General features: G+C 31.1%; 1 protein-coding gene across 1 annotated transcript in view; it reads left to right on the top strand.

Moving 5' to 3' along the window:
- The window catches only part of LOC129969404 (sodium-dependent serotonin transporter-like), a 93,627-nt gene that overhangs the window by 61,357 nt on the left and 18,424 nt on the right, over positions 1–13,846 (top strand). Inside the window, exons 4-6 of the mRNA XM_056083966.1 lie at positions 6,201–6,339; positions 9,190–9,324; positions 12,799–12,902. Coding sequence (XP_055939941.1) covers positions 6,201–6,339; positions 9,190–9,324; positions 12,799–12,902 — 378 coding nt within the window. The remainder of the gene's footprint in view (positions 1–6,200; positions 6,340–9,189; positions 9,325–12,798; positions 12,903–13,846) is intronic.

Raw genomic sequence — 13,846 nt, 5'->3', positions numbered from 1 at the left:
TTAAATGATATTCGAAGGTGTCTGTAGTCAAGAAGTGTAGCAGGATACGGATTTAAAAAACTTTAAAAAAAAGAAGTTTCATTTTATAAATAAAGAGAAGGAGCCACAAATATATAAACTGACAGGATATCCCAGATTAGTTGCGGCTGTTTAGATATTTGATTCTAGCCCTGATTAGAAAAATAGTGGGTTGATGTAACTTTTATTTAAAATTGGATAATACCTATACAAAAAGGAATTAATTTTAATTTTGAATAATAGTTTTGGAAATTTCTCGTTTTTTAACTTTAATTACATGAAGAATAAGACTATTCGACGCACATTTAAAAAATTTGAACGGTTCACTTTTTAAATATATTTAAATATCAATAATTTCTTGTGTACTGATTTGGGATCATTAGAGTCAACATAAAGTAATCAGTGATTTTCAAGTGGCTAGCTCAGTTTCGTTTTAGCAGTGCCTCGGCAGTGTCTACATGTTTCCAGTATCTGCAAAGACTGTGGACAAAATTTATTAAATGTAACGTAAAAGAAAGCTCGATATAAAAAAAAAACTGAAAAAACTAAAAAAAAAAAATCCTTTAGGTTGTATCAAACGTCGAAATTCTACCAATCTTTAGGTAGAATTTTTTGTCTATTATACTAATTTCTGTAATTCATATTCATATGAAAAATTTTAAAAATAAAAAAAAAGAAATGTGCGAATTAGGATCTGCATAGAAAAGTTTGGTTTCTGTAAGTCCTAATTTCTTCTATTCATTAATTATCAATTAATAATGATTATGCAAACCAAATTAATAATCAGGCTATGATAAAAAAATTTATTTTATATCTTCGATTCATTCAATCTTTGAATCAATGAAAGTTACGTTTTTTTAAAGGAATAACTTTAAAAAACTTCAAATCTATTCATTTCCGTGCGAAATACTTCGTAGTAAGTTTTTACGACCCTTCAGTCAGTGTGAAAACACTGAAAGGTCAGAGACCGGTGGAACCATTAATTATCCGTAACAAATTAAACTCATTAGCTAAGTTTATATTAGATAAGTACAGGAGGGAACGATAATTAATGGCTCTTTTTAAGAGAAGTTAACTACTGGATCATAACTTTGGGACTTTTTTCTTCTTAGAAACAGCTGGGATAATGAGACTGTTTAATAGTTGTAATATAATTGAGAATGATGATTCAAGTTTTACAATTTTCTTGAGCAAAGTTTTACTTTTTATTAAAAAAAATTGATAAAAATAGCATTTTTATCTGTCGTTTTAACTTTCTTCGCTTATGAAATATACAAAGCGAAAACATTCCAATTATCAAAAAATTTGAATTCGTGACTTTGGTGAATCTCCACGTTTCAAATCTTCCTGGGTCAAAAAAAAACAACAAAAAAACAAAAACAAAAAAAACACGTTTTGGTTTAAATATGTATCGAATTTGTAAATAAAAATCCATCAGTGGGAATTGACCACCTGTCGGTTTGTCCTTTTGTATGCATACATACAAAGTTAAACATGAAAAAGCTAAAACGCGGTGATTCAAAAATATTACAACTTAGGTAAATGAAATTCGGTTCACAGTTTTAGTATCTGAAAAATAGATATTCATCAAATTTTGAACCACTTTTGTGAAAGGATTGGCCGTTTGGCGGTCTGTAATTTCACAAGCATGTAAGCGCGGTAACTCATAAATGGTAAAATCCTAGATGGGCCCACCACTTGGCGACTTATTTTTTCTTAATTTTTTCGACTTAATCTCGCCAAATGATTGGCGATAACGTCGCCAGTGTGGCAACCTAGACGTATTTTTTTAATTTATTTTTTATTTTATTTTATTGTTTTCTTATATTTATTTTATTTATTTATTTATTTTATTTTTATTATTTTATTATTATTTATTTTATTTATTTATTATATTTATTTTTTATTATATTTATTTTGTTTTTTATTTATTATTATTTCTGGCCTTCAAGTATCGTTTTCAATTGAAAAATAATAACAACAAATATTCAATTAGTAGTCAACTTGGCGAGATTTCAAATAAGTCGCCAAGAGGTGGGCCCATCTAGGATTTTACCATAATTTAATTTAAATTAGTGAGATAAGGTTATTTACTACTTGTGACTAAATTTGTAATTTTGAGTCAAACTTTGATTTCATTCGATCCGAAACAAAGGCACCCAAAATAGAAATTCGACTTTCGGATACTTGAATATGAACCGCATTCTAGCGTTTAGCCTTTCAGGATCATATTTTAATAGGTTCTTTCATAACTATGGTTTGCAATAGTATGTGATGAATAATGCACAAGTACATTTGTGAGAGAGTATGCAAGAAAGTTTCGGAGAGACCAGTACTCGGAGTACCAGAAAGTTTCGCTTATTAAATTTGTGTCGACTTGTTTGTAAATTGTCTCTATATAGTAAAACTATATAAAAAAAAAACTTTTCAAGATGCTGTAGATGCCTTTTTATTATGCACTTGAGATAATGGCTAATTGATTGTTAAAACCGCAGTATGTTAATATACAAATAATATGTTTGTTTTTATATTAACTCGATTGTTTGTATGTTTTTCATACAAACAATTTAGTTTAATTACAGTATTACTCCACTTTTGCTTTTTTTTCTTTAACGTTTTTCAGTTAATTATAACCATCTTTGTATGTGTGTGTTTGTGTGTCTTTTCACAATAATAAATTGATAGTTGCAGTTGTACAGTGGTGTTAAGAGGGGTAACAGACGTTAGAAGCATAAAATGTGTGTGTGTTTTTTTACTCCATTTGTTATCAGTGGTTTTGTATAGATGGCGTTACGAGATCAGTGGTTATATCGGAGTACAGATGACGCCCAGGCCTTGAAATCTTTTTTTTTTATCCTTCATATTATTTCATTTCAATAAATGATATGAAAGTGCCAATATTTTATTCCTATGGCACTCCAAAAGTCTGACTCCCGAAGCATCAATATCCCTTTTTGTTTCCCAGTTGCTGGCCATAGCACTTTTAATAGTTTTTTTTATTTAGATGTATCTTGTTTCCTTTCAAATTCGTCAAGTTGGTTTTCAAATTTTGTGATTTGTTACATCATAAACGAACAAAAGCAATGATGTCATTTATCTTCAAAAATGATGGTTCAAAATGATACCAATGTTTTTATATCTACATCGTCCATCATTCAACTTTCCAAGTGGGCACAATAAACTTTATAATGTAACTGATGAAAAAAAGAAAAATTTCCAATGGGGGGGGCGGATTAACTTCTCAAAAAACATCTCTCCCAAACGTTATCGTTTTTCTTCCATGGTGCTTGGGCCCATCATCCCGAGAAAGAGACCAGTTCTGCACAGACATCCCCAATGGCGCCATCCTTGCTGACCTCAGTTGAAAATTACGAATTCCTGCTAAAATAAACCTAAAATTACTTAAAAACTGGGCATTAATATATCTCAGCTATATTTAATTTTCATAATAAATGAATTACAATTCAAATAACTGCAGAATAAAAATATCCTAAATATCGTAGATTCTAACTAAAGGAACTTTGGCAGGTGAACAAATTCAATTCCACTTGTTGGATTAATTTTTGTTGGATATATTATTTACAAAAAAGCTTACTTCTTTTCTGAAAAAAAAATATTCGTCGAAAGATCGGTATCATTACATAGCGAAATTTATCACTTAATTAAAAATTTGATAATTTTTTTTTCTAAACATCCCCAACCAAAACCATACCTCAACCAAACCCCAGCCAAGCCTTTTCAGAACAAAAGCATAAAAAAGCAAAAAAGAAAAACAACCACTGCCCATAAATGATCCATAACCCTCTAAAACTTTTTCCCACTTGTGCTATCACAAGGACCATATTTCTTGGAAACCAGTAGCAACTTTCTTCACGATATATATATGAAAGGTAGGTAGAGGGGGTCCGCTCAAGGGGTGGGTGGAGGATGGACTCGTTATCAGCAAACGATAGTGAAGCTATTTAGTCCGTTGTCGGGGCTTTAATGAGACAATCGATTACTTCCATATCTATCGTCGAGGTTGAAGACTTCTCTTGACCACCCTTCCACCTCTTGATACTTTTGGGGGGATGGCGGAACAGATAAGTGTCATCTGTCAACTCTTTGTTTCGGCGACCCCCGTTATTTATGCTAAGGAATGGGGTTTGGGTAAGTGTCTTCTGGGAGGAAAGGAGTTTTCTCCTTGAAGTGCCGCGGCTATTATTTTATGAGGACGTGGAGGGAAATTTAAAACAAAAGATGAAGAAGAGAATGGAACCATTTTTCAGTGCTTTCATTTTTGAGGGAGTTTTAGGCTAGATGGGTGTTGTTTATGTTGTGGTGTGAGCCTTGTATTAAAACGAATTAATTCTTAGAGAAAATTTTTGTAATTTGTGAGAAACAGATATGTGGATGGAAATTAGTTTGGATGGTGATCTCAAAATAGAAAAGAACACCGAACATTATAAATTGTTTTAGAATATGACATTTTTTAAATGGCAGTTTCATAATTGAACTTTGTAAGATGAAATCTAATTTTGCCCTCGATATTTACTTCTGTTCGAGTTTTCAGGACAAATCATATATATTTTTATGCTTATAGCCATTGAAAATATATTTTTGTAAACTCTAAGAATGAGAAAAAAAAATGAATTTCTGAAATCTATTTTTAATTGTAAAATACAGTGGGTAAAAGTATTTTTATTATTAAAAGAGTATATGTAATGCTAACTCAAAATGAAATCAAAATAACGCATTTGATATAATGACAAAGAATAGACATATTTTTTCTCGAACAATACAAAGATTTACATTCAAAATTTCGATGAAATCCCGAAAATTATGTGAGTTGCATTACAACCTTTGATCTAAGGCATATTCAAAGTCAAAATTTAAATGTTATTGAGATCAGGCACAAAAGATTGCGTGGCAATGAACTGATTGTTGTATTTTTGGAATCATAATTTTTTGTATTTTTAAATGGCGAAAAAATCTTTATATTTTCAGAAATTATTGCCTGAAAATTCTGAAATTAATTAATTAATATTCTGAATAAAATTTTTTTAAAAAATTGCTGATAGTGCACATTTTTATTCTTTAAAATAAGTTTGTGCCAAATTTGACATATTTGGGTGCATCGATCTCCCTTGCAGCGAAAATAGATAAACAGACACATATATGCTCACACATTCACTTTTGTTATTACTTGAGACAGTGTTTTTTGAAAAATAATCAGTGTTTTAACCGTTTTATTCAAAATACTTTAATGTTTGAACAGGATTCTCGAAAAATAGCTTTCATGAATTTCAATTGAATTTAAAACTTCTTTCTTAAAGAAATAAATAAAATGAGGTAAACAAATATGAGATAAACTAATTATCTCATTGAATCTTAACATAAAAGGAATAAGGCAATAAGTAATAAATGTTTCAAATACTTATTTTCCTTTCTCTTTACGAGCGAGAAATATAAAATTTAAAATTCATTCAATAAATGAAACTTTGTTTCATAAAAAGAGAAAATTCCTCTAAATTGTAAATGCTTTTAAGCGTTGTAAATAAAATGGAAAAAGGCATGAGAAATTTACGTTTCGTATTTCAACTCTGATTGAAAAACCTTTTATTTTTTATTACATTGCTTTTATGTCTGTTTCAAATTATCCTTTCAACCGTGTTTATTTGATGATCAATTGAATTTTAACAAAATTTCCTATGCTGTTTTAAGGATTTTTTAAATTTAAATTTACATGTTTCAAATTCGTGAAAATGAACCAATGTACACGCTGTTACTTGCTTCCTGAGTTGCTAGAATTCTGAAGCTTCGTAAACATGTCTGTTTTCATAACAATATGCTGTCTTACTATTTTCAAAACTTAATTATTTGATAATCATCACTTAAATTAAATTTTGATTCTGTCATGAAAGGCGCCACCTGGTGATTAGTTGGAAGGAAAATTATTCACAAGATTTTATACTGTTTGTAACAATAAATTATAAATCAGAAAATGAAAAGTAAAAAAATTAAAATAGAAATCTATATTTTTAGTGTTCTTTCAAAAACTGCTTTTAATAATTGAAAGCCACTCATCATATATTAATATATAACGAAAATTATTGCATCAAATATTAAGCAAATAATCTACTTATATTTCAAATAAACATATTATGAATTTTAAATTTTTTATTTTATTTTATTTGCTATAGGCGGAGTGTCTTGGAAATACAGAGATCACCTGGAATTCAAAGCATCGGACCCATCAAATGGACGCTAGCTTTTTGTCTGATGGCCGTCTTCATACTTGTCTACTTCTCTTTGTGGAAAGGAGTTAAAAGCTCCGGCAAGGTGATTTCTGCCTTTTCTGTTCTTCAAAGTGAATACAGGAATGTTAGCATTACTGGCAATTCCGACTTAAAAAGACGATAATTTTGTTTAGAACATTTTATACTTTGTTAACAGTTATGATTTACATGTATAAGGGTTTTAGAAGTACGGTGAATTGAAATAAATCATAGACTTACCTTAATTGTCTGTGACATATTATTTATTATGTCTTAATTTTTCATATTGTTTAAGGCTTAAATAAATAAATCGCAGATAAAACTCATCACAACGTTTGCTGGGAGTTCAAAATCATTTCTGAAGATATGACAAAACATGAGCAATAGAATGGACGCTTAGTTCTAATATCATATTAGAATAGCTTATGAGACAAAAGGATCTGTTATACAACATAGTGGACTCGTAAACTTCAATGGATACTAGACAATATTTTCATCATGCACTTTCTAGGTGACCTTTTAAATATTCGAACACATATTGGGAAAATAGATAGATGAAGAGGAGAAAGGGGAGAATGGAGATGTAGACGATACACAGACCAAGGAAATGAGTTGAGGGGGAACAGAAAGAGGATTTAGGAATAAAATTCTTTAAGGAATGTTCATTTATGTCTGACATTTTGTTATTGAAGCTCCAATGTACGCTGTCACAGTGAATTTTTGAAACCCCTGCACAAATTTTTTAAGTAGACCGATATTCGAAATTAAATATTTTTAAATTTAAAAAAGCAAAACTTCCTTTACAGTAATTTTTGAATGTTGCTTGATTTATTTTCTTAAAATATAAAATTACGGTATGTATTTAATTTTAAATAATCTTTAACTTATCGATATTATTCATTCATTTGTGACCAAAGATAAAAAATAGCTGACTCTACCAGGTGCAAAATCTACAGGTGGCATGAGAAAACACATACAGGCAAATTCTAGATGCATATATTCAATTCTCCCTAAAAGTCCGTTTGCCAGCATTGGTGATGTGCCGTTGTTACAGGTTAGGAGAGTTTAAAATTAAAATAAATAAATCCTTCGCTTTCTCTTATCCTCCATAATCGTCAAGAGAAATCGTTTTTTGTTTCCATTTTAATTAATGTTAATATGGTAAACATAATTTTAAATCCTCTTTAAGATAATTTAACTCATTTTATTTAAATATCTAAAATTTCTTTTAACGATTAGGTTAATTTTCATGTAAGAAAAAATGCCACAATCTTGTTTTCTTACTTGGAGAAGTTTATATATTCGGAATCATTTCAACTTTTCTTTGTTAAATATATTTTATAATTTAACCACATTCCAACTCCTTCAGTTTTGGAGCTATATTTATGTCTATTTTCTGATAGTTCCGAGTGGTGCAATTTCCGTTTTTATGATTTTAACTACAGAATTGCAAACAGAAAGCTCATTCCAGAATTTTGTGAGTTTTCACAATTTGTAAATTTTTGATGTGATTTTAAAATTTTAAATTATCAAATATATTCAGGAATTCGTTTATTGATTTTAAAAGGATATCAAAAATGTGGCGCTGTTGAGATACAGTGTCTTATTTCATTTTTGATTTTGCAATAAACTCATTGCTTTCTTTAAGGAAGAACAATTCTATACTGATTTAGCCATAATACGTGATTTTTAATATTACCTTGGTAAGTATTAATAATAATTTTTTCATCTTGCTCCATAAGATCTGTGGCGGATTGGAATGTGCGAGCATAGAACCTGAGACCTTGTGGTTCGCAGTCCAGTAACATGACCACGATACAAAAGCATATGCTCCTGTAGCGTAGTTGTTAACTGGCTGCTATTCATCACAGACTCTCCCTGCAGTGAGTCGGAGGTGAGACGAACGATATGGCTGTTGATTCTATTGCGCCTGTACCTATATGAGTTGAGCTAAGCGTTATGGCGAGTGTGTGAGGGTGAGTGGTTGCTGCGTCAAGTGAGTCTAGCGACTTTGGGTTGCTGCGTCAAGTGAATTTGACGACTTTGTGTTGCTGTGGGTAGATGGCGCCACAACAGCTGTAAAAAGGTTGAAGGTTCATCGTCCGAGGTCACCAATGTGGCGGATTGTGATGAGTGAGGATAAAACCTGGGCCCTTGTGGTTCGCAGTCCAGTAACATGATCAGGATACAAAAGCAATTGCTCGTGTAGCGTAGTTGTTAACTGGTTTATATTCTATTCACCACAGATCAATAATCTAGTGCGCTTTTAGTAGTTTCCTGTCATTAAAATGAGATCTTTTATCCACTTGAGAATGGCGGCAATTGAACTGATAATTGATACGACTTTTAATTGCACTTTGTATATAAAATTTATTACCATAATATTTGGGAATTACATTTAAAATGATCCAAGAAGAAAATTAATTCAGTTTAAAAATACTAACTAAAAAAGGATAACTGATTATCCATTAGGAATCAATATTGTCTTTGGAGTCCAACAACTTCACTCTATCTTATCTATTTTAAATTTGTCTGACGGCTGCGGTAGCCTGGTGGTAAGGTCTCGGCTTCGGAACCGGAGGGTTTTCAGGTTCGTGACCCGATTCCACCGAAGAACCGTAGTGTAAGGGGGCCTGTTGCACGTTAAATCCTTCATGACGAAACGTCCTCCCGCTGGCGTGGTGTGGTGTGGAGAGGGGGGTGCCAGCTCAGGTGTCGTCCTCGTCATCTGACCGCGGTTCAAAATGACAAGGTCCGTCCCAAAATAGCCCTAGTGTTGCTTTAAAACGGGACGTTCATATAACTAAACTAAACTAAAAAAAATTTAAATTTGTCTGAGACTTATTATTTGTAAATATAGCCAAATAGAATAGATCTTACGGAAGTATGTGTAATTTAATTCTTCATATTTCAGGTCGTATGGTTCACAGCCACCATGCCTTATGCAGTGCTGTTTATCCTTTTATGCCGTGGAGTTACTCTGGAAGGATCTCTCGATGGTATAAAATATTACCTATATCCGAAATGGGAAAAGCTCCTTGAAAGTGATGTGAGTAAATGCAATATTTCTTTTTGGTATTTTATACTATTCATTTTGAAATTAAAATTTCAGTGGAATATCTGTTACAACTGTACCAAAGATTGGCACATTTCAAACATTTTCATTGCTTGCGAATCAAAGCGTCAAAAAGAAACTGACCTTCGTAATCAAAACTTTTAATTAAATAAGTATTATATTTTATAGATTTACTAGCCACTTATAGTGATTAGTTCATTCACTGGGAATATTGATTGCATTTAATTTCAACTAAATTTCTTTTCATAACTTGATGTTCACATTTCAACAAAGTATTTTTACGTAGCAGTTTGTGATCGACATTTTACTCTCCTTGAATTCATTCTATATATTGTATGAATGCACTTTCCTAATGGAGTCGAGTCCCTTGACATTATATTGGCATTAAGATCATAGCTGTTCAAATAATCTATCTTCCAACTGTGCGTAATCGTTCTCAGTACTGTAATTTCATTCTCTTTTTCCCCGTTTTATCCGTAAAGATGATCAATAGAATCTTTCTTCTTTAGCTTTCAACACAAGAAGAATATTGTACGATTACATGCTTGAAAAAACAATACAGCGGCTTGAATTTCCGGTAACAGTGAAAATTATGCAAAAATTCTAAAAATTTAGGACGAAAACAAAATTGGTATCGTTAAACATAATTTTTTAAGTTTTAAAATGTAAAAATCGGTTTTGTGCATTAAATTTTCGGAAGTTATTGAGGTGAAACACCAAAGCCTCGCTTTATTTTTAATATATCAAAATTTTTTAAAAAAAATATCTCAGAGTTCCACATTTCTACTCTCCAAAGCATATTCATTACATTATGAAAGTTTTAGGTCAAACTATCTGACCTGCAAATTGTTAACAGACATAACACACACTTTTAATACTAGAAGAGATAAAGATGTTATAGCTATAAGTCTCTATCGCCATTAATTGTTGACTAAATAAGAAGTTTCTCTTATATCAAAAAAAAAAAAAAAAACAGAAAAATAAATTTTGGTATTCATTAAAAGCGAAATTTGTTGATTACATGCCCACCTTATGATATTTGGCATCATTTTAATCTTCCCTGTCACCAAATGTCTGTTGTTTGCAGATTTTGATATGCATTAAATACAAACTTTCTTATGTTGCGTTAATCAAATTTATAAAAATTTGAAAAAAAAATTAAAAATTCAAATTTATATAATATTTTATTATTTGCAAACAAAATTTATGCAGCGTTATTAAATAAATTTTCGTTTTTCAACATTCAGAAATTCTTACGCAAAATTTATACCCAATTATTGTATAGTTACGAATCTGTAATGCTGCTTCCCAGCATAGTTGGTTCCACCATCGGAAAGAATGTTTTACAGTCATCTGTAGTGAACGGAGTCCGGTGACGCGTCGAAGGTTCCAGAGCTTGGCGACATACTTGGAGACCATTTGGCGACTTGGCGACGAATTAGATTATACCCGAAACATCGAGAATTTTCCCGATCCGTCCATTAGGAACCGAGATACGCCTCGAATGTTCCTGATTGGTTGAGAGGCTTCTAGCCCCGCCTCCTGAGACCTATAAAAGGAGGCAGTCTGTGCTGTCAGAGTAGTCGTAGTCGGAAGCGACAGGCAGAGTAGTCGGGATCGACGGTGAAGAGTAGTCGGAAGCGACAGAGGAGAGTAGTCGGAATCGACGGTAAAGAACTGGCCTTCCAGAGATAAGCGGAGCATGGACGGAGTGAAGCTAGTGCTGAACTAAGCTGTGCGCTACTGTCTGCAGTAGAGCCTGGTTGTATGCTGCACGTCTCGGCTGAAGATAATTGTCTTCTCTATGCTGTATATAGTTGTTGTCTTTGTGCTGTCCTGTGTGTCTTCGTGTAAATAAACGTCGTTGTTTTTTTTTCTACTGCCGCCTGGTGATTGAGCGTTCTCCACACCATATAACTCCCACTATCCAAACGAACCCCGGAAATTTCGTAACAGTATTATATACTGTATTTTTAAAGCTTAGAATTACATATCTTTTATTTTCTAACATATTCTTGTATTTTACATAAATATTTAAATCTAGATTTTTCTATTTTTACTTTTATACTTATGTATAATTTTAGCTGAAGCAATAGTTCTCAAGTTCATATTGATCACTTTAAGAAGGTAAATTGAAACAGTATATGTTGCATCATGAAAAATGATGAAATTGAACTTAAACAAGCATTGTATAGTAATGATGTTTAAGATTAATATGCTAATATTTAATATGTCTTTTGGAAAGTCTTGAAAAAATGACAATTTAATAAAATGGAAATTAAAATATGTCTTATAATGAAATCAAAATTTAACAATACTCTGGTTAATATAAAATCTATAATTCAATCATGAGCATTTCAATTATGTGTAATTTCTTTTTAATCTTTTCCATTCTATTCCATTAAGATTCTGATCAGGTGAACTTTAATATGATATCTAAGTGTTTTAGGTTAAACAAAGAACCGCAAAAATTTTTTCGCTCTTTTTTAATATCTTCTACTAATAAAAACGAATATGTGTATATGTATGTTAATACTCTATAGGCCTGATTGCGTTTATATGCAGTTACCAAATTTGGCGCAAATATATCTTGGAGGGTGAAAATATAAGCTTTGAAGAGATTTTTTTCTTAAAAATTTCATTAGAATTTGAGTTAATTAAAAACTAAACGAAATTTTTGCGTTTTTTTGCGATAATTTCCAAGCATAATATTGCATAAAAATTCATTTAAACCATTTCAAAATTTTTAAAAATTGTCTCTTTTATAATACCAGTTTAATAATTGTTCAAATTTTTCCTGAATTTTGACAAATTAAAAAAATATTTTGCCTAATTTCTTACAATTTATCACATTATTGGCTTGAAATTGAAATAGTTTTCATTGTTTCGTCAATTATTTAATCGCGAGGTTATTTTCCGTTCTTGGTGGCTCAAGAAAAAGAATTCTGTTCAGTATTTGTATAGTTTACAAAAGCGAAAAAGCTGACTAAAGAGAAGCATAGATGAACCGCATATTTGTTTTTAATAGTACTATGATGTTATGGGAATGGCCTCCGTTAAAAAAGTTAAGTAAAATTAAAACAATTGAACTAACACTTCTTTAATACTGACAACTTGGCAGAATCATGCACATGAAAATTTATCTAAAAGACTTCACGGAATCAGATATAATTAATATCCTAGGCATACCAGCTGATCGCTAAAGATGTTAGAAATACGAACGAATTGTAATAAATAATTAATTTGTTGTGAAATAATCCATTAAAGAATATAAAATTCTCAGTTCTGATACAAAATTTTTTCGTGTCAAAACACATTTTTTTTTTCATATTTTATATATGAAAAATCGATATATAAAACCTTTAATATAAATTCTTTATTCGATCTATGTTAATGTTTCTCATTTTTGAACATATTTTTAATTTGTGTTTTTATCCATGTCTTCAGGTATGGATTGATGCCGCAACACAGATTTTCTTTTCACTAGGGCCAGGGTTCGGTACTCTTTTGGCGCTTTCAAGTTACAACAAATTTCATAATAACTGTTACAGGTAAAAGCATTCACTTGAATGTGATCTCAGAACTTTTGAAAATGAATTGTGCTGTTTAAATGACTGAGAAAAAAAATATATTTTTTGCATTATATTAAAATCTCAATATTAAAAATATATCTCAATATTAAAAATATATCTCAATATTAAAAATATATTGAGAATACATCAAAATGAAAGATTTTTAAACTAAAATTCTTTATCCAAATGTTAAAAAAAGAATCATTTCCGCAAAAGGGTGTTAGCTTTATTTATTAGGAGCTTTGTATCACTTCATGCATAAAGCAAAAATTAAGTTCCCTTCTAAAAATATTAATATCATTCTAAAATTATCAGAATTTCGAATTTTTACGCTGTGTGCTTTGCAGTGAATAAAAACAGAATGTTGTAGCACCTCTTTTTCCCATTGAGTAGAGAGCGCCCCCTTGTGGCATTTTACAGTAGCCCCTGGTGGCGTTTACAGACAAGCAGTTGAACGACAGACCTGCATCCTGAGATCGACTTTTTTTCTATGCGCAACCCTTGCGCTAACACCGAATGCTTTTTCGGTTGGAAACGGTTGAATCCCTCCACCATACTGTTTACTTTAACTTACTTGTCTATGTGTTTTTGCGTAAATTTTGTAGTGTAGCTGTGTTTGTGTAGATTAAAAATATTTTATTTAAAATCGGGCAGTCCAGTAGTAAATCGCAACACACTCACTATAATGTGCATTTTTTCCATACTGACTGAAACCGAAACTTGGTACTGACATAAAATTTTACAAACAAAATTCGTATACAAAATTTCATTACTCCAAATCGTTGAATTTCTGAGTTACCGCGTTTATACGCATGTGAATTACCGATCAACAACCCATTGACGAATTTACTACAAAATCTAAATACGGATCTACACTTTAGATGTTAAAATAGTGTACCAAATTTTATGCATCTAACTCTTTA

The sequence above is a fragment of the Argiope bruennichi genome, chromosome 5 (assembly GCF_947563725.1).
Source record: "Argiope bruennichi chromosome 5, qqArgBrue1.1, whole genome shotgun sequence".
Classification (NCBI taxonomy): domain Eukaryota; kingdom Metazoa; phylum Arthropoda; class Arachnida; order Araneae; family Araneidae; genus Argiope; species Argiope bruennichi.
The sequence above is the reverse complement of the archived record's forward strand: the minus strand, read 5'-3'. Positions and strand labels throughout refer to the sequence as shown.